Below are 22,964 nucleotides of genomic sequence, written 5' to 3'. Positions count from 1 at the left end.
ATAATTCAAATGTGGCAAAAGATAAACTAGATGATCAGGTTAAAAGTAAGGCTATCCTCCAAAATGCCCCTAACCCAGAATAAATGTACATGAGGGGGTGTCTCAAGAAAGCAGCTTCTATCCTCAAGGACCTTCGCCACCCAAGCCTTGCCCACTTCCATGCTTATGTGAGAAACAGAAGGATGATGAGAGTGAATGTAGGGCCACTTAAGGATAAAGTCCCTGGAGGTGGAGGAGGCTGAGGGGCTCTTAAATTAATACTTCAGTATTCACCGGAGAAAATGTCCTTGGTCAAGATGAGGTCAGAGTAGAAAAAGTGTATGTCTTGGGCCATGCTGAGATTAAGAAAGAGAAAGTGCTGGATCTTAAAAATATTAGGATTGATAAATCCTCGGGACCAGATGACATATAACCCCTAGTTGCTATGGGAAGGGAGAGAAGAGATTGCTGAGATGTTGGTGATGATCTTTGCCACAGGGAAGGTACCGGAGTATTGGAGAGTTTTCTTAATGACGGGATTTATGAGCATTTAGAGAAGCAGTCTTCTTTTTTTATATATAATTTTTTATTTTTCACACTGTGAATCATATCAACCAAAATATATACAAACATCTCTCATTAAATATACACAGTGGCATTTTCTCCCTTTTCCCCCCCCCCACCCTCCTCCCCCCTTCCCACCCCCTTCCAAAACCAATAAATATTCCACATATACAATACAATAAAACCATAAAACAATGTCTTCACGCAATGAAAAATAAACAAGAAAAATGAGTCATGTGTTTTTACACACTGGATCAAGTCGTTTTGCCTTCTTATCGGTTTAGGGGATGGATGTTCCATGTACGGTTCCCAAATTTGTTCAAATAATGTGACTTTATTTTTTAAACTATATGTTATTTTTTCCAATACATTTATTCATTTCCATGTGCCATTGCTGTATTCTCAGGCTCTCTCCCATTTTCCACTTTTTTGCTACTACTAAGGCTATCATAATGAATCTTTTTTGCACTTTATCCAATTTGAGGCCTAATTCATTACTTCTTATATTACTTAAAAGAAACATCTCTGGATTTTTTGGTATGTTTTTTTTGTGATTTTATTTAATATCTGATTTAGATCTTCCCAAAACGTATTCACTTTCATACATGCCCAAATTGTATGTATTGTTGTTCCCGTTTCCTTCTTACAGTGAAAACATCTATCTGATAATGTCGGATCCCATTCTTTTAATTTTTGAGGAGTGATATATAACTTGTGTAACCAATTATACTGTATCATGCATAACCTTGTGTTTATTGTTAACTAATATGGCTATAGCTTTTGAATTATATGATGCTGCCACTACGTATCCTACCCAGTCACTCTTTAATTTATTATGTTCCACTTCAGTTAGATGCATTTCCTGCAAAAATGCTATATCCATTTTTTCAGTAAATTTAATAGCCTCTTCCTTTTAATTTGGTTATGTATTCCATTAATGTTTATAGTCATATAGTTCAATGTGGCCATTTTATATCTTGTTTACACCTCTTTTCTGCTTCCTCACCACCTCCATCCCCCTTTTTCCCATTTTCATCTCTCAGTTTTCCCTTTTTAAACTCAATGTATGACAACACATTTAAAACATAAAATACTCCAACAATTCCCACACCCAATATTACCTTAACCCCAAATGGACCCCCTCTCAGAGTTGCCCCTTATCCCTTGCCGGGCAACCACAACTTCCCTTTCCATTTGGGTTGCGATCTTGCTCGCAAGCGTCAACTGATTTCGCAGTGACGGTTATTTCCTCCCCCCCAAACCCTCCCAGAAAATACTTTTTTTAACACATATAACAAAGCTCTCCCTTTTCCCCCCTTACTTCCTTTCTTCCCTGCTTTAGTTCTTTACATATTCATTGTTTTTACACCTTTATCACCTTTCTTCATTCTTATTACATCTCTTCATCTCTCCTTCTATCCTGCAAACACTGCAAATTTTTGTGCTTCCTCCTGATCCGAGAACAGTCTGTTTTGCTCCCTGGGAATAAATATTTTAAGCACGATTGGATGTCTTAACATGAATTTATAACCTTTCTTCCATAGAATCGATTTTGCTGTGTTAAACTCTTTTCTCTTCTTTAAGAGTTCAAAACTTATGTCTGGGTAAAAAATTATTTTTTGACCCTTGTATTCCAATGGTTTATTATCTTCTCTAACTTTATTCTTTGCCCGCTCCAATATATTTTCTCTTGTTGTATATCTCAAAAATGTTACAAAGATGGATCTTGGTTTTTGATGTGTCTGCGGTTTCGGAGCTAGTGCCTGTGTGCCCTTTCTATTTCCATTTCTTCCTGCATTTCTTTCATTCCCAGGACCTTCAGGATCCATTCTTTTATAAATTCCTTCATATCTGTGCCTTCTTCATCTTCTTTCAGGGCCACTATTTTTATGTTGTTTCGCCTACTATAATTTTCCAACATATCAATTTTCTGAGATAACAACTCTTGTGCCTCTTTAATTTTTTTGTCACTTTCTTCCAATTTTCCTCTTGTCATTTACTTCCATTTCTACAGCCGTTTCCCATTCTTCCACATTTTTCACTCTTCCCTATTTCTGTCATGACCCGTTCTAAACTTTGCATTTTATCTTCTGTTCTTTTCATTTTTCTTTTAATTGCACTAAATTCTAATGACAACCATTCTTTTAATGCTCTCATTTGTTCTTCGAAAAAGGCTTTATCTATATTCTGTCCATCAGTTTTACCTTCTATTTCTCTGTGAAGATCTTGGTCTTTTTCTTCCTCTTCTTCTGTGTCTGTACCTGCGTTTGTGTCTTCTTCTTCTCTTCTTTGTATCTGTGTCTCATCCAATTCTCCTGATGAGTTGCTTGTATCACTTTGTCAGGCCTCTTCTTGCTGGGCATCTTCTTGTTGATCCTCCCCTCCTGGGCTGCTCATCTGTCGGGCCTTCTGCTGCTGCTCCTCTTGCCGTTCACCCCGTCGACTCTTTTCCTTGCCTGGTTCCTCACTCCCTCTTCTGCCGCCTTCCTCAACTTCCAACTGAGAGCCCTGGTGTCAGGCATCCCTCAGCTGGTCACGCTGTGGTTGCCTGCTCCTTGGCTGAGCCCCACTCCCGTCGATGTTTCCTTTTACCTTTGATTGCGCACTTTTGTTTGGCTCAGAAAGCCATTTTTGGAGTCCACTGGTCGGGGGGTCGCGACTCCGTGGGGCCAGCACCAACCTCGGAGATCGGGCGCTCTTCACCACCACGGCTCCCTGTTCCTTCATGCAAGTAAGGCCTTCTTCTTTCTTTTCTGGTGATTTTTCTTTTTTTTTCCCCTGTTGTTTTTATTTTTCCTTCTTGGGTGCCATCTTCTTTCTCTTCTCTACAACTTTATCTTCTATTTCTTATACTTTATATTTGTTAAGCTTTGTCTTTTCTTGACTTTTTCTCTGGAGAGGGCACTACTCCATCACGTGACTCCCCGAGAAGTACAGTCTTTTCAGGGATAGACAGCATGGCATTGTGAAGGAAAGGTCATGCCTCACAAGCCCAATTAAGTTTTTTGAGGAAGTAAAAGAAGAGTCCTCGGGTAAAGGAAGAGGAAGTGGTGTCTGCTTTGAGGTGCTCAGATGAGATGATGCTGCCTTCTTGCAGTGTATGGTGAGGAAGGATACCTGAAGTTACCATAGGATCTAGATCAGTTGGGAAGATGGGCCAAGGAGTGGCAAATGGAATTTAACTCTGACAAGTGTACTTTGGTAAGTCAAGCCAGGTAGGACTTGCACGGTGAATTTTAATTTAGACATGCAACATGGTGACAGGCCCATAAACCCATGCTGCCTAACTTGGATCGTTTTGAAGGGTGGGAGAAGACCAGAGCACCAGGAAGAACCCCACGGGGGAGAACGTAGAAATCCTTACAGAGAGTGGCGTACTCCAACCCCGGTCACCAGCGTTGTATCGGCTACGCTAACCGTGCCTCCCCATAAGTTCTCGGAGAGTGATGCAACACAGAGCGACTAGTGGTGGTGGTGGGGGGTTGGGGTGGTGCAGAGTTTTCTGAAGGTGGGAAGTCAGATGGACAGGGTGGTGTTTTCTGGGTGCGGTACTAAGTACAGAGGTTGGGACCTCAGGATCCAGCCGCACAAGTTGGTGGTTGCAACATGCCTTGCCTTTCTTGGTAAGGCTGAGAGAGACCAGTCCTGGTTCAGAGACTGGTCAAGGAAACGGCAGAAGAACAAGAATTCCACTCCGTCCTCCAGGTTTCAAAGCAGTGATCAACGTGGGGAAGAGCGGACTCGGGCCGGGGGAAGAACGAGTCTGTTTGCAGCGGGGCAGTGAACACTAAAGGATGGACTGGGCACAGTGGAGAGAGGAGAGGGAAGCCCACTGGGCACTGACACCTTCCACAGCGGCACCTGCAGCGAGACGTTCTCCAGCCCCGTGACGCGCCGGATCACGTGGCACCCTCGCTGACGTATGGCCGCGACGGTTTCGGGAACGTCACTGTGGGCGCCAAAATATTAAAATATAAGTCAGTTGGAGAAAGCGCGGGAGCATCCGGAGGGACTGAGAACGGGTACGTGTTTGGGGGGGAGGAGGGAGGGAGGGAGAGGGAGGGAGGGAGGGGGGGAGAGGGAGGGAGGGAGAGAGGGAGGGGGGGGGAGGGAGAGAGGGAGGGGGGGAGAGGGAGGGAGGGAGGGAGGGAGGGGGGGAGAGGGAGGGAGGGAGGGAGGGAGGGGGGGAGAGGGAGGGGGGGAGAGGGAGGGAGGGAGGGAGGGAGGGAGGGGGGGAGAGGGAGGGAGGGAGAGGGAGGGAGGGAGGGGGGGAGGGAGGGAGGGAGGGAGGGAGAGGGAGGGAGGGAGGGGGGGAGAGGGAGAGGGAGGGAGGGGGGGAGAGGGAGAGGGGGGGAGAGGGAGAGGGAGAGGGAGGGAGGGGGGGAGAGGGAGGGAGGGGGGGAGAGGGGGGGAGAGGGAGGGAGGGAGGGGGGGAGGGGGGAGAGGGAGGGAGGGAGAGACTGGGAGTGGGTCTGTGATGGGCAGGTCGGGGAGGGGGGGAAAGGAAAGTGGATACAGGAGGAAGAGGAGGTAGGTATCGAGAGAAGTGGGTACGGAGGGATTGGGTATGGGGAGGGTACGGGGAGGGTACGGAGGGATTGGGTATGCGGTGGGTTTCGGAGGGATTGGGTATGGGGAGGGTACGGAGGGATTGGGTATGGGGTGGGTACGGAGGGATTGGGTATGCGGTGGGTTTCGGAGGGATTGGGTATGGGGTGGGTTTCGGAGGGATTGGGTATGGGGAGGGTACGGAGGGATTGGGTATGGGGTGGGTACGGAGGGATTGGGTATGGGGAGGGTACGGAGGGATTGGGTATGGGGTGGGTTTCGGAGGGATTGGGTATGGGGAGAGGAGAGAGTAAGGGGGGTCTGGGAGGTGGAAGGCGGTTAACTAGCAGGAACCTGAGATGGGGAATGGGGAGAGGGGGATTGTGGATTGCAGGTGTCTCACTGAAGGTTTTTGCACGATGGTGTGTGTAGTCTTGTATCTTGTGTTTGGAAGTTGCTACGTGGACCTGGCTGTGATTTAAATCTGAGCCAAATAATAGCAAATAAGTTTGATTGGTACAATCAAATGGTTCGCACAGTCATGGCCAGTAACCCGGGTTGACTCTAGGACTGTGTGTAAGGAGGTTGCAGTTTGTATGTTCTCTCTGTCTGCGTGGGTTTCCTCAGGAGATTACCATTTTAAATTTTTTTAAATTTAAATTTAGACATACAGCTCGGTAACAGGTTCTTTTGGACCACGAGCCCATACTGCCCAATTACACCCAATTGACCTACAAACCCTGATATGTTTTGAATGGTGGGAGGAAATCGGATCCCATGCAGACACGGGGAGAACATACCAAACTCCTTACAGACAGCATGGGATTCGAATCTTGATCCCAATAGCTGGTGCTATTACATCATTAGGCTAACCGTGCTGCAGTTCTGGGGTATTTGGGTAGTACAGCTTGTGGGCTGGAAAGGCCTGCTACTGTGCTGTATTTCTAAATTTAAAATTTAAATTTGAAGGAAGCATTGCTCTGTTAAGGCCCAGGAATACCAAAGGTCCAATGAAGAAAGGCTCATCAGTTTGAAACAAAATGTGAATACCTGATCTTTTATACCTATAATTGTTTCATAGGTATCTGTGATATTAATGTCTCATCACTATAATTGTTTTTATTCTAGCTGTTCACTCAAAATGAATCAAAACACAGGCAGCCGCAGGTCCTCACAGCCTGACAGAGTTAGTGAAGTAAACCGATATGGATTAACTACACCTCAAAGGCAAGTTCAAAATGTTTTAATTGTTTCAGATTTCATAGTGACATGGAGCCAGGAACAAAATTTAGCTTTGGTAATTTAACTGGGGATTTTGGTCACTGAGATATTGCTATTAGATTGATTGATTGCACTGAAATCTTCTCTTGGGTTGCCTGTGAGCTATGAAACTGAAATTCAGATGGAGATTGCAACAGGCGTTTGAAGTTTAGAAGAATGGCATCAGAGACATATAGAGAAACTACATATTCTGGAATTATGTCTGAAGGGGAATAAATAATGTTCAATAATCCATGGATATTGAAATGTGAATAACGACCTTTAATAAATCTGGTCTGTTCTTTGGATATAACAGAAGGAAACCTATGTTGCGAGATCCAGTACGGCATACCCTCTAGTCAGCCTACTCTTGTACTGTACCAGGCGTTCTTATTGGACACTCCTAACAAATTCTTCCCCATCGAAACATCTTGCATTAAAGAGGTGCCAATCAATATTAGGGAAGTTGAAGTTTCCCATGGCAACAACCTTGTTTTTGCATCTTTCCAAATAAAAATCATCTGTGTATCATTTCTTTCATTCTTCTACAAAGTATCAGGTGAACTTTGAAGTTATGCATCAGAATCAGAATTTATTATTATGAACATGTCATGAAATTTGTTGTCTTGTGGCAATGTCATGGTGCAAACATTTGTAAACCACCTTACAAAATAAATAAAAATAGTGCAAAAAAAAAAGTCAAAATGAGGCAGTGTCCACAGTTCATTGTTCATTTTGGAATCTGATGGCAGAGGGGAAGAAGCTGTCCTGTGCCACTGAGTGCTTGTCTTCAGGCTCCTGTACCTTTTTCCTCCAATGGTAGCAGAGTAAAGGGAACACAGCCTGGGTGGTGAGGGTCCTTGAAGCTAGAGGCTGCTTTATTAAGAGACTGCCTCTTGTAGATGTCCTTGGTGGAGTGAAGACTGGTGCCTGTGATGTCTCAGGCCTTGTTAACAACCATCTGGAGTTTTTTCTTGCCCTGAGCGTTGGCACCTCTGTACTAGACAGTGATGCAACCAGCCAGAGTGCTCTCCACGGTACACCTATAGACATTTTTGAGCTAAATGGTGATATACCAAATCTCCTGAAACTCCTCACAAAACATAGCCATTGGTGATTTTCAGAATGGTCCCCATATGAGGTCCTTGTACTGAACTACAAAATACGTACCTCTTGGCCTGAAAAATGTTCATTCACCACATTTGATGCCTGCAGTTAACATTTGTTATTGCTTTTAAATTTGGAGCATGGGAACATGACATCTTTATCTTAAGGATGTGCATCTACCTTGATTATTTGGTTCACATGCAATTTTGCTTTTAATTTTTGGATATTAAGAATTGATTGCACTGGATTTTTATTTCACTAAATTGTTTTCTTTTTTCCCCCCAGTGTGTCTCGGAATGCTTGGTTTGGTTCAGGAACCTCTGAGAAAAGAACTAGCTTCTTTGGAAGAAGGTAATGTCATCAGTTAACTTCATCCCAGAATGATTTTTACAATATTGTTCTGTAATGCAGAAGGTTGTTTATTGTCATAAACATGTGTCACAAAATTTATTTTGTGGACATAGTATTGTAGAACAAGGTGCAAAATTACTATTCTGTAAATGCAAGATATTTTTAAAAAAAGTGAAAAAAAGGGACATGTCATAAAGTAAAACTCCTTTTCTGAACACTAATTCCAATCACATGAAGAGTTTCAACAGTTTTAGAAAGAGCTACCATGAAAAGGTTGTGGATTGCTTAATTTTCTTCTGGCTAGCAGATGAAATGAAGGAGAATGTAAGCTGGAACCTAACTATGAAATTTGTATATTTAATGAGGAAAAGAGGTTGAAGAGATGGATGGAAGTTGTCAGGGTCTGAAGATGAGCAGCAACAATGGAGGGCAAAAAGTGAATTTATCCAATCTATGGAACATAATGGAATGTAGAGCTGAACACTTAAATCCCCAGGGCATATTGGGGAAAAGAAAAACTAGTGGTTAACTCTGTGGATTCTTGGATGTAGGGATTCTATTCTATAGCTGCTTTGTTTATCTGGAACATCCCTCACCCTGAGAGAGTTTTTCTGTTCTGACTGCAGTCTGGATCCCTCCACGGATGGGTGTTCATCATGTACATGCCTTAATCAAGAAATGCCATATGACGTACCCAGAAACCTTCTCGGTGATTGCTGGGGACTTCAGTTAGGCTTAGCTTAAAGGTAGTCCTTCCAAGCTACCACCAACTTCTCTGCTGCACACCAGGGAATTGAACAGTCAACCACTGCTACACTACCATCATGAGTACCTGCTCTATCACCTGCATGGACCAACCAGTTGTGTTGCTGCTTCCTGTTTAAAGACAGAAACTAACACTGCACTGGAAAAGAAGTCTATACAGAGGTGATCTGGCAAGGCAGAAGAGTGGCTTCATGACTGGAATTGGTGTTCAGAGATAATACCTGAATAAATATGCCACATTTGTTACTTCATTAGGAATGTGTAGATGAGTGTCCTCCCCTAATACTATACAAGTATACCTTAACCAGAAGCCATAGATGAAGCAGGATACCCACAGCCTACTGAGGACTAGATTAGTGGCATTCAAGTCGGGCGGTTCAGAGACCTAAAGGAAGGCAATATTAACTATGAGAGGACATTATCAGCACAGAAGGATAATTCCAGAATCTGACTTGTGCAGATGAACCCAGGTAGCATCAGCGATCTTTTTCCATACGAGCTTAACATTCTCTGCTTTGAAAGGAAAAAGGATGAGGCACCTTCAAACCCCTATTATCCCTCGCAACATTGTTGTCCCACTCACTGAGGCCGTGTGTGAGAGAGAGAGAGAGAGAGAGACCTGTGTAAATCAGCAGGCTGGAGTTTTTGCTGACATTTTGAATTTTTAGCTACGACAGCACCCTGCCTTGATGACCTTTGGCCTATAGCTCTCTGAGCACGTAGAAAAGTTGGCAAACTTGTATTTTAGGTTGCATGGTATTGAGGGAGAGGTGGAAAGAACAAAAGAATTGTCAGACACAAAGGGAACATACAATGGTGCTAGATGAAAAATTAAAGCAATGAGTTCTTTGCCTTATTGAACATTCTTCCATTCAATAACCTCTCTTTTAAATGTGCTCATTTCCTCTAAGGTATAGCCTGTGAACCTCCATAGTACAATGTATGGAGATGCTAGGGTAGGATCCTGTTATAGGTGGTGGAAACTTTGAGGCTGCTGGTGTGGTAGGTTTGGACAACAGGAACCCTGACTTTGTTTTTGTTGGGGTGGAAGGGCCCAGGGCAGATGTATAGGAAATGGAGGAGTGTGGATGAGGATTGAGTTAATGACAGTAGAGGAGATAGCATGATGCCTGAAGAATGAGGGCATCTTGGAATGGAAGGCCTTATCCTGGAATCTGATGCGGCAGAGATGGAAAAATTGGTTGAAAGGAGCAGAATCTATGCAGGAGAAGGTGGGAAGTGGTGTAAACAAGTTAACTATGGGAGTTCCAGAGTTTATTTATAATTTGTCTTCTGAAATGGAGACAGAGGTTGAGTAAGGGTTGAATGTTGCTAGTGATGGACCAAGTGAACTTGAGGTCAGTGTGAAAATTGGCAGCAAAGTGGATAAAGTTGCCAAGCTCATTGTGGGTGCAGGAAACAGCCCCAACGTAGTTTTCAGTCTAATGGAGGAAGAGTTGAGGAGCCCCACCTGTTTGGCTTGCAGCATGGATTGCTCTACATATCCATCAAAATGACAGGCATAGCTGAGACCCATGGCTGCACTTGGAGAAATAGGATGAGCCAACAGAGAAGATATTGAGGGTGAGTACAAGTTCTGCCAGGTGGAGAAGACTTATTAAGGAGGAAGCACAGAGCAAATAAAGTTGATGAGCTTGTCATGGGTATATAAATGGTGTTGATGAGCTTGCTTGAACTTTCATGGGTCCAAGCTCTGCCTGGCTTTTTGTTGCCCATGTAGATCAATCCATGCTGCAAGATCACATCAATTATATCTGTTAACCACCTTCCCAGTGTCTTTCTTTCCCTATTCCTATGTCTCCTTCCAGCTCTCCATTCCCTTCCCTTCCTTCCAGAGCTACCCTTCTTAGCCCTCCACTCTTCCCCACAACTTCTCAGCTTTCTCTTTTACAACCCACCAGCTCCACCTATGGCCTCTTACCTGATGGCCTGTTCCTCCCCTTTCTCTTTCTCTCCCCCTCCTCCCCACCCACCCCCCCCCCCACCTCTTTTTATTCAGATTACTTTTTCCAGATTCCTGACGAAGGCCTCAGGGCCAAAATGTTTCTTGCCTTTCTTTAGAATCAGAACTTGATGGTCATGAACAAGACATGAAATTTGATGTTTTGCAGCAGTGTTAAAATGCAAACATTTGTAGAAGCCACTTTTCAAAATAAATAGAAATGGTGCATGAAAAACTAAGTGTCTTTGGTTCATTGATTATTCAGGAATCTGGTAGAGGGGAAGAAGCTGTCCTGGTGCCACTGAGGGCTAGTTTTCAGGCTCCTATACCTTTTTCCCAATGGTAGCAGAGTGAAGAGGGCATGACCTGGAGGATGGGGGTCTTTAAGGAGAGAGGCTGCTTTCTTAAGACTCTTAAGGTACTTCCGTCCCTTTGTTTTCGTGTTCCAATTTAGAAACTGAGAGTTCCTGATGACTGATAATTGGTTCATCTCCAATAAAATGAGCTTTTTAAGGAAATAAACAATAATTTCCTTGCTATCAATCAGATTATTATGTTTACCCTGTAATGTTGTCCACACTAAACTGAGTTTGTCAGAGATATCTGCCCCTTAAAATATATCTGACTTTACATCAACAAATTTTTCTCCATGCTCTTTATGGAAAAGAAACGATTGCATCCCAGAATGCAACAAAATGATGAAGACGATTTCCTTTGGATAGCCACCTCACTTCAGTATGTAGCAGCAGTATCTGGAAGCATTTGTTATTTTCTCCACACAGTTGCTGGAATGACTGTTTTGTTAAGGGGATGTGATTTTATAAAGTTCAATCTTCATGACAATGGAAAGTGAAGCCATTTAGATGTCCGAGGTTTTAGTACTCCCTGTGAATAACACGCTGAACAATAAAGATTGAAGGTATAACATTTTTCAGCGTGTGATCGCCCAACCATTCAAGCAGCATCATCACTTGCACTGACACCCATGTTCTGAAATGGGATACTATTCTCACTTCTGTAATTCTTCCCTTCTGAAATAGTCAGTCCCTTATCTGTGTTAATCCTGGCAAAAGACATTTCTTCCATCAGCTCGTTTCCATTCCAAAATCTGGCACAAGCCATGAGAAGAGTATCACTTCACTTGCAGAGTAAATTTGCCGAATTACAAAGAGAATTTCTTGGATTATAATGAAACGACTGGTTGTTTTTCGTGGTCCTTTGCCATCCCATCAATTCTTCCAGAAACGGTGGAATCACTCAGGGGAATTGTGTGAATAGTTTTTTTTTGGCCTTTAAGTCCATGATGTCAAACACTTATGAATACTGAAGACAAAATAAGCGACTCGGTGACATTTATGAGCATTTCCACTTTTAGCACTAAATGCACTTATTTTGTGCGATACAAGAAGACGCGTTCCTAATTTCTGTCATCGTTTTCTTGAGCGACGGAGAAGTACATTCATTGCCCGTCAGGAAAGCGAAGCCAAACGAGGGAGTTTGTAATGCAAGAAATGCGGAGCAAAACCTTTTGGCCTGCATGCTCATTTCCAGGAATTGAAGGCGATAAGACCAGAGAAAAACTATGAGAAAGGCCATTCCTAGCCAAAGCTGGTTCCATGTCAGTCGTACACAATCATGTCATGGCAAGGAACCCTCTGAAAACATTCCGCATTTATCTAAGTCATTCTCGCATTGTTTGCCAAGTCCTTCCCCCCCTCCCCCCACCTTTCAGGATTTAATTCTGTGGTTCCCCCCCCACCATTAAGGATTTAATTCTGTGGTTCCCCCCCACCATTAAGGATTTAATTCTGTGGTTCCCCCCCACCATTAAGGATTTAATTCTGTGGTTCCCCCCCACCATTAAGGATTTAATTCTGTGGTTCCCCCCCACCATTAAGGATTTAATTCTGTGGTTCCCCCCCACCATTAAGGATTTAATTCTGTGGTTCCCCCCCACCATTAAGGATTTAATTCCGTGGTTCCCCCCCCCACCATTAAGGATTTAATTCCGTGGTTCCCCCCCCCCACCATTAAGGATTTAATTCCGTGGTTTCCCCCCCACCATTAAGGATTTAATTCCGTGGTTCCCCCCCCCCCACCATTAAGGATTTAATTCCGTGTTCCCCCCCACCGTTAAGGATTTAATTCCATGGTTTCCCCCTTAACTTAAATATGGCCACTGTCGAGATGGTTGTTCTGTTCTAAAGGTCCAATGTATTTGAAACTTGCAGTTATGCACTTTGTTCTCAAAATACTACATTGCTTCAAAGTTGTTTGCTCTAAGTATGATTAACAATTGCCTATTTGTACCTAACCTTGGGTCGTAGGTTTTATATCGGAGTGGCCTTCTCCTATGCAGGTTTCTTACCCGGGCTGGAGGGGCCTGCCTCCCCTCCTAGGTCGGTCCATACTGCCCGGACCGGGGCCGAGGCCACCGCAGTTCACCCTGTGCCTGGACTGGGGCCACCGCCTCCCACTCCCTGCCCGGACCGGGGCCTCCGCCTGCCTCACTCGACCGAGGCCGGGGCCGCCGTCTCCCCCTTGCTCCTGCCCGTATCGGGGCCGCCGCCGTCTACCCTTCGCCCGGACCGGGGCCGGGGCCGCTGCTGCTCTCCCTGTGCCTGGACTGGGGCCGCCGCCTCCCACTCCCTGTCCGGACCGGGGCCTCCGCCTGCCTCACTCGACCGAGGCCGGGGCCGCCGTCTCCCCCTTGCTCCTGCCCGTATCGGGGCCGCCGCCGTTTACCCTTCGCCCGGACCGGGGCCGGGGCCGCTGCTGCTCTCCCTGTGCCCGGACTGGGGCCGCCGTCTCCCCCTTGCTCCTGCCCGGATCGGGGCCGCCGCCGTCTACCCAAAAGTTCCTCAACATGATTATCCAACTGCACGAAAACCAACAAGGTCGGGTCAGATACAGCAATGAGCTCTCTGAACCCTTCTCCATTAACAATGGCGTGAAGCAAGGCTGTGTTCTCGCACCAACCCTCTTTTCAATCTTCTTCAGCATGATGCTGAACCAAGCCATGAAAGACCCCAACAATGAAGACGCTGTTTACATCCGGTACCGCACGGATGGCAGTCTCTTCAATCTGAGGCGCCTGCAAGCTCACACCAAGACACAAGAGAAACTTGTCCGTGAACTACTCTTTGCAGATGATGCCGCTTTAGTTGCCCATTCAGAGCCAGCTCTTCAGCGCTTGACGTCCTGCTTTGCGGAAACTGCCAAAATGTTTGGCCTGGAAGTCAGCCTGAAGAAAACTGAGGTCCTCCATCAGCCAGCTCCCCACCATGACTACCAGCCCCCCCACATCTCCATCGGGCACACAAAACTCAAAACGGTCAACCAGTTTACCTATCTCGGCTGCACCATTTCATCAGATGCAAGGATCGACAATGAGATAGACAACAGACTCGCCAAGGCAAATAGCGCCTTTGGAAGACTACACAAAAGAGTCTGGAAAAACAACCAACTGAAAAACCTCACAAAGATAAGCGTATACAGAGCCGTTGTCATACCCACACTCCTGTTCGGCTCCGAATCATGGGTCCTCTACCGGCACCACCTACGGCTCCTAGAACGCTTCCACCAGCGTTGTCTCCGCTCCATCCTCAACATCCATTGGAGCGCTCACACCCCTAACGTCGAGGTACTCGAGATAGCAGAGGTCGACAGCATCGAGTCCACGCTGCTGAAGATCCAGCTGCGCTGGATGGGTCACGTCTCCAGAATGGACGACCATCGCCTTCCCAAGATCGTATTATATGGCGAGCTCTCCACTGGCCACCGTGACAGAGGTGCACCAAAGAAAAGGTACAAGGACTGCCTAAAGAAATCTCTTGGTGCCTGCCACATTGACCACCGCCAGTGGGCTGATAACGCCTCAAACCGTGCATCTTGGTGCCTCACAGTTTGGCGGGCAGCAGCCTCCTTTGAAGAAGACCGCAGAGCCCACCTCACTGACAAAAGGCAAAGGAGGAAAAACCCAACACCCAACCCCAACCAACCAATTTTCCCTTGCAACCGCTGCAATCGTGTTTGCCTGTCCCGCATTGGACTGGTCAGCCACAAACGAGCCTGCAGCTGACGTGGACTTTTTACCCCCTCCATAAATCTTCGTCCGCGAAGCCAAGCCAAAGAAAGATTTGTACCTAAACCAAAAAAATTACTGCCTTTAAATGGTCAACAATTAGCTTCTGATTGTAAAACTTTTCTTTTGCTGTAGGACAAGTAGTATTGGCACTTTTTCTACAAATCTATCAAGTGCCTATGGAGGCATGGACAAGATAAAAGATCCAAGGCCACTTCACGATAAAGCTTTTGTACAGCAATGCATTCGGCAACTCTGTGAGGTATTTTAACATTTAAATATGGACTTGCAGCCCATGGTGCCCAAATACCCCAATTAACCTCCAATGCCTGTATGTTTTGAAGGGTGGGAGGAAACCAGAGTCCCCGGAGGAAGCTCCTGCAGACCGAGGAGAACATAGAAACGCCTTGCAGACAGCGCCAGATCTGAACTCTGGTCACTGGCGTTGTAATAATGTTGTGCTAACTGCTGTAACATGGTGTAATCTTGCACAGCACATTTGTGGTTCAGTGTTGAGAGTGTTTTGTATTGGGGGGTGCCTACTCTACTCAATATTTAGTTGGCAGAAGTGTATTTAATTATATTGTCTTGGAATTCAAATTGGATAACCCACAGGGGAGACATTGGTAACTGCAGCTGCTGGATTTGAAACACAATCTGGAGGAACATAGCAGGCCAACTCAGGCTGGAGGAACACAGCAAGGTGGGAGCAGTGGGATGGGATGTGTGCCCATGTGATTGATTTGGGGAGAAGTGAACCAGAACAGACAAAGGCAGTGGAGTGTCAGTTTCCAGACAAAGGGGGAGAGAGTCCAAGAGAACCAAAGTGGTTTGGAGTGATGTGGGATGGAGTGAATGATAGATGCTGCCAGGGCTGGAACCTGATCAGGTAAGGAAGTTGAATGATGTGGAATGGAGTGAATGATGAACGCTGCCAGGGCTGGAACCTGATCAGGTAAGAACAGTGGTATAAGGAGTCCATATGAAGCAAAAGAGGAGGGGGACTGAGAAAACCAAGCAATCCAGGGGAGAGATAGGGATGGAAGGGAATGGAACCAAGGATGAGGGGGATTAAGAGCCGAGGTGGGTAGAAAGGAGGAAGAGCAGAATGAGTAAAGAGACATTGACCACATACTCTGCCTTCACGTTTATTCTTCTAAAGTGCATCACTTCAGTTACCTGGATTTAATTCAATTTGCCATCTCTCCACCCCTCTAACCTTTGATAATATTCTCTACTCTCCAAACTCTGAAGCATCTGCCAACTTACTGACTTACCCTTCCACTTCTTCATCCAAGTCATTTATAAAAATCACAGTGGGGTCCCAAAAAGGATCCCTGCAGAATGCCACTTGCCACTGATCTCCAGGTAGAATATGATCCATCTATTGTCACCTTCTTCCGCCTTCAGGTGATTCGATTTTAAATCCACGCAGCCAAGGTTCCATGGTTCCCATACTTCATGACCATATGAATGAGTCCAACTAATACAGTGTCAAACTCCTTACTAAAATCCATATACATTACATCCACTCCCTGATAATTAATTTATTTCATCACATACTCAAAAAAAAAAGCTTAAGCTCGTGAGGCACATCCTACCCTTCACAAATTCGTGCTAACTATACCTGAGGAGACCTGCTTCTCTCAATGCTCATAAATCGTGTCTCTCAGAATCCTCTCCAAAAGTTAGTCCACCACTGAAATAAGACTCGCCTGTCTAAATTCCCAGGATTCTCCCTATTACCTTTCTTAAACTACATTTGCCATTTTCCAATCCTCCAACATCCAGGGAGGATGCAAAGATCATTGCCAATGCCCCAGCAATCTCTTCTCTCACTTCCCATAGTAACCTGGGGTATATTTCATCTGATCCCAGGGATTTGTCTATTCGAATATTTTTAAGAAGGTCCAGCGCTTCCTCTTTCTCAAATTCTGCGTACTTCAGCACATTAGCCTTTTCTACATTTACCTCGCATTCATCAAGGTCTGTCTTGGTAAACACTTGTGCAAAGTTTTAATTTAAGGACCCCCCCCCCCCCCCCACACCTCCTGTGCCTCCAAGCACGTTACCCCTTTATTCGCAAGTGGCTCTACCCTCAGGAGAGATGGTATGTGGAACTTGATAGAGGTGGAACATTATAGTTCATGCTGTTGGTTTTGAGACTATCCAGGAGGCATTTGATGTGTATGTTTAGGCTTGCTCCAGCAATAAATGAGGCCGAGGACAGACATATTTGTGAAGCAATAATGAGTGGAATTAAAATGGCTGGCAACTGAGCTGGAACCCACAGATAGCACAGGTGTTCAGCAAAGTGGTTGCTCAATCGATTTGGTCTCACTGATGCAGAGGAGATCCAGTTTGCTTGAATCTCCATGGCAGAAAAATTAAAATTGAATTAGATATACATCATGCTAACAGGCCTTTCTGGCCCACGAACCTGTGCTGCCCAATTACACCCAATTAACCTTCAACCTTGTATGTTTGGAAGGGTGAGAGGAAACTGGAGCACCAGGAGGAACCCATGCGACACGGGGAGAACATACAATCTCCTTACCGAAAGCGCCAAATTCAAACCCAGGTCCCCGGCATTATAATAGCTTTGCACTAACTAACTATGCTAACTGTACTTGATGAGATTAGTCCACAGCTGGTCTGATGGGCATCTAGTAAATTTTTTGAGTTGTAGTGCATATTAAAAAGATTTTTGGAGTCATGTACATTACAATAGTGGGTGCAAACCAAGTCTTTATGCATCCTACCAGACAAGGTCCTTCTTTACCAGTGCATTTGAAAAATGTAATATGCATGTTGGAATTGTGCTGAATGTTCTTTGTTTTCTGATTTGAGCGTTAACAAAACTTAAATGTTCAAGTTTTTAGGGTACAGTGGTTATTCTATTTCGATAAAAAGCTTGCAGTCACCTTCCTCTAAGGAATTTCTGAAGATTTTTCTCTTTGTGCTCAACTTGATTGATCCATCTTATCAACTACCTGATTCGAAGTTTGAGGAAGAAATCCCAAGAATCTTCAAATCTCTTGGGTAAGTTTAAAAACATTTTTAATGTTGCATATTTTTATCCAAGTGGCGTTCTCGCTTGTCACAAGTCAAAACACAAAGTGCTGAAGAAGCTCAGCAGGTCAAACAGTGACCTTTATATAGCAAAGATAAGGATACAGAACCGATGTTTCAGGCTTGAGCCCTTCAAGGTTCATCAAAGTCATTTGTCACAAGGTGACTTGAGATGCTGCAGCGTTCCCAGTAACAGCAGAGACTGGTGGGGGAGGGAAGCTTGGGGTCAGGTGACATTAGTAGAGGATTAATCAGGGATTAATTGCAGGAGACGTTTATGTTCTAAAATGAGCATTTCGCTCAGTTAGTTGGAATAATAAAGGAGGTCTTCTTGCATTGTTTTTGTCTGGACCAACAATTCCAGCAATAATTCAGTGACTGGAGCTTGTTACTCTGTCAGCAGGTTTTGGCTAGATAGAGTGGAGCTAGAGGAAGTGGTCCCACTGTTTTTATTTTAGTTCTGTGCATCAGATGCAATGTAGATTTTCCTGGTAAAATGAAGAGAAAAGACTGGGTAGCAATATGGACCATAATATCTGTGTCGAACATGATGCCAAATTAAAATCCCTTCTGCCTGCATGTGATTCACATTCCTGTGGGATCTCTTCTTATCATCGGCACCCTTTTGAATCCTGTCTGGTTTGAGTTTTTCAGTCACCCGCAGCCATTGTGGGTCCTTCAGCTGCTGACCCCCCCCCCCATCCTTGCTGGTCACCTTCCCTGTAGGGTTATCTCCCAGGCAGCTCAGCAGAGGATGTTCTGCTTTTGATTCCCTGGAGTCCACACACCTCATGATCCGGTGCCTAGCCATCTTGGGCACAGGTCTCTGTGGTTTTATTAGTTTAATTGTATAAAAGTTACATAGGTACATGAGAATAAAATAGAATATTAACAAATCATAGAATAATATAAATGGTATTGTAACCTATGTTACATTAAAAAGAAGGGGGGGGGGAAGCAGTAAACTGCTATTCTACTTATCTAACCCCCACCCTATAGACCACTACTGATTTAATAAAAAAAGGTATCCAATGGAGTCATAAACCAGAAAATAGTTAATCTTACAATTTTTGAAAATAATTGGAAAAACCCCATAAAGAAACAAAATTAAGATTCAGTTCAGTCGTGGAACATCTTTCCATCTCATTAATATAAACTTCTAGTGATAAGAAAATCAAGGACAACTACATGGAATTGTGATGCATTCAATATTAAATCTATTGCCCCATTTATTCCAAAGAGAGGAAGAAAAGGATTTTAAAATATTTTTTTTTTAAAAAATCCTCAGTCATCCTCTTTCACGAGGTCTTTAAATCTGCATCATGACTGGGCAGTAGGTTCCCACAGAGGACTGCTGTAACTTCACTCCCTGGCCTCCTAGATGCATGTTGCTGCAGCTCTTGCTATGCTGCCATTTTCATCCTACAACATCCCATTGTTTTATCTCTATCCAAACCAGCAGCTCATCCACTTTCCCCATTGTCCATTAAAATAAACAACAAAGTTTCTCCATTTATAAGGAAGTAAAACATGAAAGACTGCAAATAACATGGTTGAAGTAAAAACACAACGCTGGGGAAACTCAGCAGGTCAAACAGTGTAGTTGATATAGCAAAGATAAAGATACATAACCAATGTTTTAGGTTTCAGCCTTTCAAGATTTCCCCATTTACCTTGACACTTGTCCTCCACCATTCTGTTCTGCTTCAATGCACTTCCTTGCTCATTTTCCTTTGCATGCTTATTTTGGATGTTTGTCACATTATGTCTATTACAGTGAAGGGTTCTTCTGTAAACAGTCTAACAGGTTATCTCTAACCTACTGCAATAGCCCTGTAGTGCTATTAAAGCTCCAGTGACCCGGGTTCGCATCTGGCGCTGTCTATTATGAGTTTGCTTGATCTCCCCGTGATAGACGTGGATTTCCTCTGTGTGCTCAGATTTCCGTTTGTACGTTGATGGGTGTATTTGGGCAACATGGGCTTGTGGTCCGGAAGTGTCTGTTACTGTGCTTTAAATCTAAAATAAAATTAAATAAAAACTAGCTGCTTTATGAAGAGCACAATTTAGAGGTTAATACAACATTGTGGACCAAAAAAGCCTGTACTGTTCTATGATCTACAATGGAACGAAAGATCAATTAGTACCAAGCAGGGGCAGAATGATTGAACTCTTGCGAGGGGCTCATTCAGAAGCCTGATAACTGTAGGGAAGAAAATGTCTTTAAGCCTGTTGGTGCACATTTTCACACTCTTCAGCCTTGTCTCTGATGGGAGCAGAAAGAAGAGATTGTGTCTGTGATGTGATGGGTCTTTCAGCATGTTGGCTGCTTTGGCAGCAGGAGATGTAAATAGAGACAATGGAGGAAAAGAAGTTTGATGTTCTGAGCTGCATTCTCTACCTCTGTAGCTTCCAATCTTGAGCAGAACAGTTTTCATACAATAATGCATTCAGCAAGTATGCTTTCCTTGGTGCACCTCCAAATGTTATTGAGGGGTGGGGGTGGGCAAGCTGAACTTGGTTCTATGAGCAAGTAGAGCTGTGTGTTTTCTTCACCAATACGTCAGCTTGTCCCTGCAATGTCTCAATAGTATGATGTAAGGAGGAGGGAAATGAAGAATTTCCCCCATTTCATTAATGTCTATTTGTTTATTGATTTAAGGTATCCCTTTCCTTTGTCAAAGAGTTCAATGTATACGGTCGGAGCTCCACACACTTGGCCACAGGTTCTTGGTGCATTGATGTGGTTGACAGATGCCGTTAAGGTAAGAATTTCTCATGGCTAAAAGTTCATCTCTCGAACCTCAACTGTACACTCCAAACAGAAAATGCAATGCAGTTCAAAGTTGATGCGCAAAACGAGGTGGTGTCACTCCAGAAGTTCAGAAACCCATTGGTAAAATAGCAGTTGGCAAGGCAACCTTCAAATATTTAAAGCAATTAACCTACACCCTTGGGAGGAAACTGGAGCCCCCAGGAATAACCCATGCAGACAAGGGGATTCGAACTCCTTACAGACAGCGTGGGATTCAAATCTCGGTCCAGATTGCTGGCACTGTAAAGGTGTGCTAACCGCTACGCCAACCAAAGTTGAAATCTCCATGGTTTTAAAATCAGAGCATTCCATTCATCCTCTTGTACCCATTCTGATTCCCTGAAAGAGCAGATCCATTTTTCTCTTGGGAGTGATTCTCCACAGAGATGCAATCAAATATTATTATTCTCTTCATTAGCTTTGAGATCATTTGCCTCCACTTCTTTCCATTTGCTTTTTAGTTTTTATACAACTGTACCTAATCCTTCCTATCGTTTACCTTTTACGTATGAATTCTGTTGTAATTCATTGATTATCTCTGTCCTTTCTTGCTCTTATCATTTACAGTTCACAGTTACTTGTGCATTTTTTCTTCCCAATTTGTAAATTTCTTTCTGGAAGGTACAGTACAACTCCGATCATCCTCAGTTATCTGAAAGTGTTTGGACCCGGAAGTGGTGCCTGTACGGCTCTGAAATTATTTTTTCAGAAAATTGAGCATTTCAGAAAAATCAGAAATCCTCATTTATCTCAAAAAAAATTTGAAGCCAAAATGATGTAATTTTGCCTCAGAAAAACTTTGGATAAATGAGGATGTCTGAAATGATGGAGCTGAACTGATGTCACAGGTGGGGAACATAAACTGCAGCAAAACATCATAGAAGCAAACATTCATATTATGTACCATCTTACAATAATAATATTAAAAAAAATAACAATAAGAGGGCATGAAAAGTAAGGCAGGGTCTTTTGCTCATTGATTATTCAGGAATCTGATGGCAGAGGAGAAGAAGCTGACCTTGTGATGCTGAGTGCTTGTCTTTAGGCTCCTGGACCTTTTTCCTGATGGTAGCAGAGTGAAGAGGGCACGGCCTGGATGGTGGGGTCTTTGAGGATAGAAGCCACTTTTTTTTAAGACTGCCTCATGTCCTTGATGGAGTGCGGTGCCTATGATGTCGCAGGCCGAGTTAACCTTCTGAAGTTTATTCTTGTCCTGAGATTTTGTGCCTCTATAAGAGGCAGTGATGCAACCAGCCAGAATGCTATCCACGGTACACCTGTAGAAGTTTACGAGTGCCTCAAGCGCCTCACAATGGAATAGCTGCTGGCGGGCCTTCTTTGCGATTGCATCAACGTGGAAGCTCCAGGACAGATCCTCGAAGATGTTGCCACTGTGCTGGTACTAGACTGTAATTGTTGCTAAACAAGTTCCACGTGCCACTAAACTTGCCCGATAGCAGCTGCTCTGAATTGACTCCCTCAGAGAAATTGTTCTCTTTTTTTTTCATTTAAAACTCCATTCCAGCCATTGTGAAAGTGTTCTTATCTTGATTCGAGGAACGCTACTGAACCTGAACTTCAAGTCCACTTTATTATTGAAAGATACCTGCCTGTCTCTGTAGATTGCATGCTTCAATTGATGGAGCATCATCTTTTTAAAATTTACTGCCTCTATATTTAATATAGAGTGCAGCAAATCAGCTTGGGAAATACAACACTAAAAATATAACAATAATTTGCCTTTATTTTGTACTAGCTTACCAAGGCCATTGATTCAGATAAGATCCTGTTTGAAGACACAGACTATGATGAAGTGGAGAACGTGACCAAGGATGGTGTTCATCATAATAGGGTAAACTAATTGCTACCTGCCCTCAATTGTCTAATTTGTACCCTTTTAATTTTTTATTTTATTTAAAAAAAATTTTTTAAAATCTGTTCTAAAAGAATAATTTGCTTACTGCTGCTGCTTTGGCCATTGATAAGTAGGAGACTAATCAAATTAGTGTGGTGGGGAAGTTGAAGAGCCTTGGAAGGATGCCGTTACTGTACTTTATCTTGGCATAAATAATTGTTACTTTTTGTATATTAATTCATAATACCATAAATTTGCTGATAATGTGCAACTGAGGAAGGACTGTTGATCTGTTTTTATTTCATTTTAATTGCTTGCCTTTTAGTAACATGCCTTCACAAAGCTTTCGTAATCTTGCTGCTTTCTTCCCTGCAGCTGTTTCTTCGCTATTTGGGTAAATGTTACTCACATCACCTTGCTGGCATTGATGACCATGACGACCTGGACTCGGAGAATTTAACTTTGCTGAGTGAGTATAGCTCATTGGTCCCCTACGCAGCTGCAAAAGTCTGGCACAGCTCAGAGGCAAAATGACACAAGTGAAGATCTAGAACATAGGCCCTTGGGTCCACAATGTGGGGCCAACCTATATAGAACCTAC

The 22,964-nt window shown here is 43.9% G+C and overlaps 1 protein-coding gene across 4 annotated transcripts in view; it reads left to right on the top strand.

Moving 5' to 3' along the window:
• The window catches only part of ndc80 (NDC80 kinetochore complex component), a 52,609-nt gene that overhangs the window by 1,415 nt on the left and 28,230 nt on the right, over positions 1–22,964 (top strand). For 2 of the 4 annotated variants that reach the window (XM_069908107.1, XM_069908108.1), the window contains exons 2-8: positions 6,220–6,318; positions 7,744–7,809; positions 14,757–14,883; positions 17,497–17,663; positions 20,356–20,458; positions 22,265–22,360; positions 22,739–22,832. In XM_069908107.1, coding sequence (XP_069764208.1) covers positions 6,233–6,318; positions 7,744–7,809; positions 14,757–14,883; positions 17,497–17,663; positions 20,356–20,458; positions 22,265–22,360; positions 22,739–22,832 — 739 coding nt within the window. In that variant the 5' untranslated portion in view covers positions 6,220–6,232. Of the gene's footprint in view, positions 1–4,466; positions 4,566–6,060; positions 6,134–6,219; positions 6,319–7,743; positions 7,810–14,756; positions 14,884–17,496; positions 17,664–20,355; positions 20,459–22,264; positions 22,361–22,738; positions 22,833–22,964 lie in introns of those variants that run through there. The other 2 variants (XM_069908109.1, XM_069908110.1) reach the window with 2 other exon arrangements.

Source organism: Narcine bancroftii, chromosome 13 (genome assembly GCF_036971445.1).
Source record: "Narcine bancroftii isolate sNarBan1 chromosome 13, sNarBan1.hap1, whole genome shotgun sequence".
In the NCBI taxonomy this organism is placed as follows: Eukaryota; Metazoa; Chordata; class Chondrichthyes; order Torpediniformes; family Narcinidae; genus Narcine; species Narcine bancroftii.
This window is presented reverse-complemented; position numbering and strand designations above follow the sequence as displayed.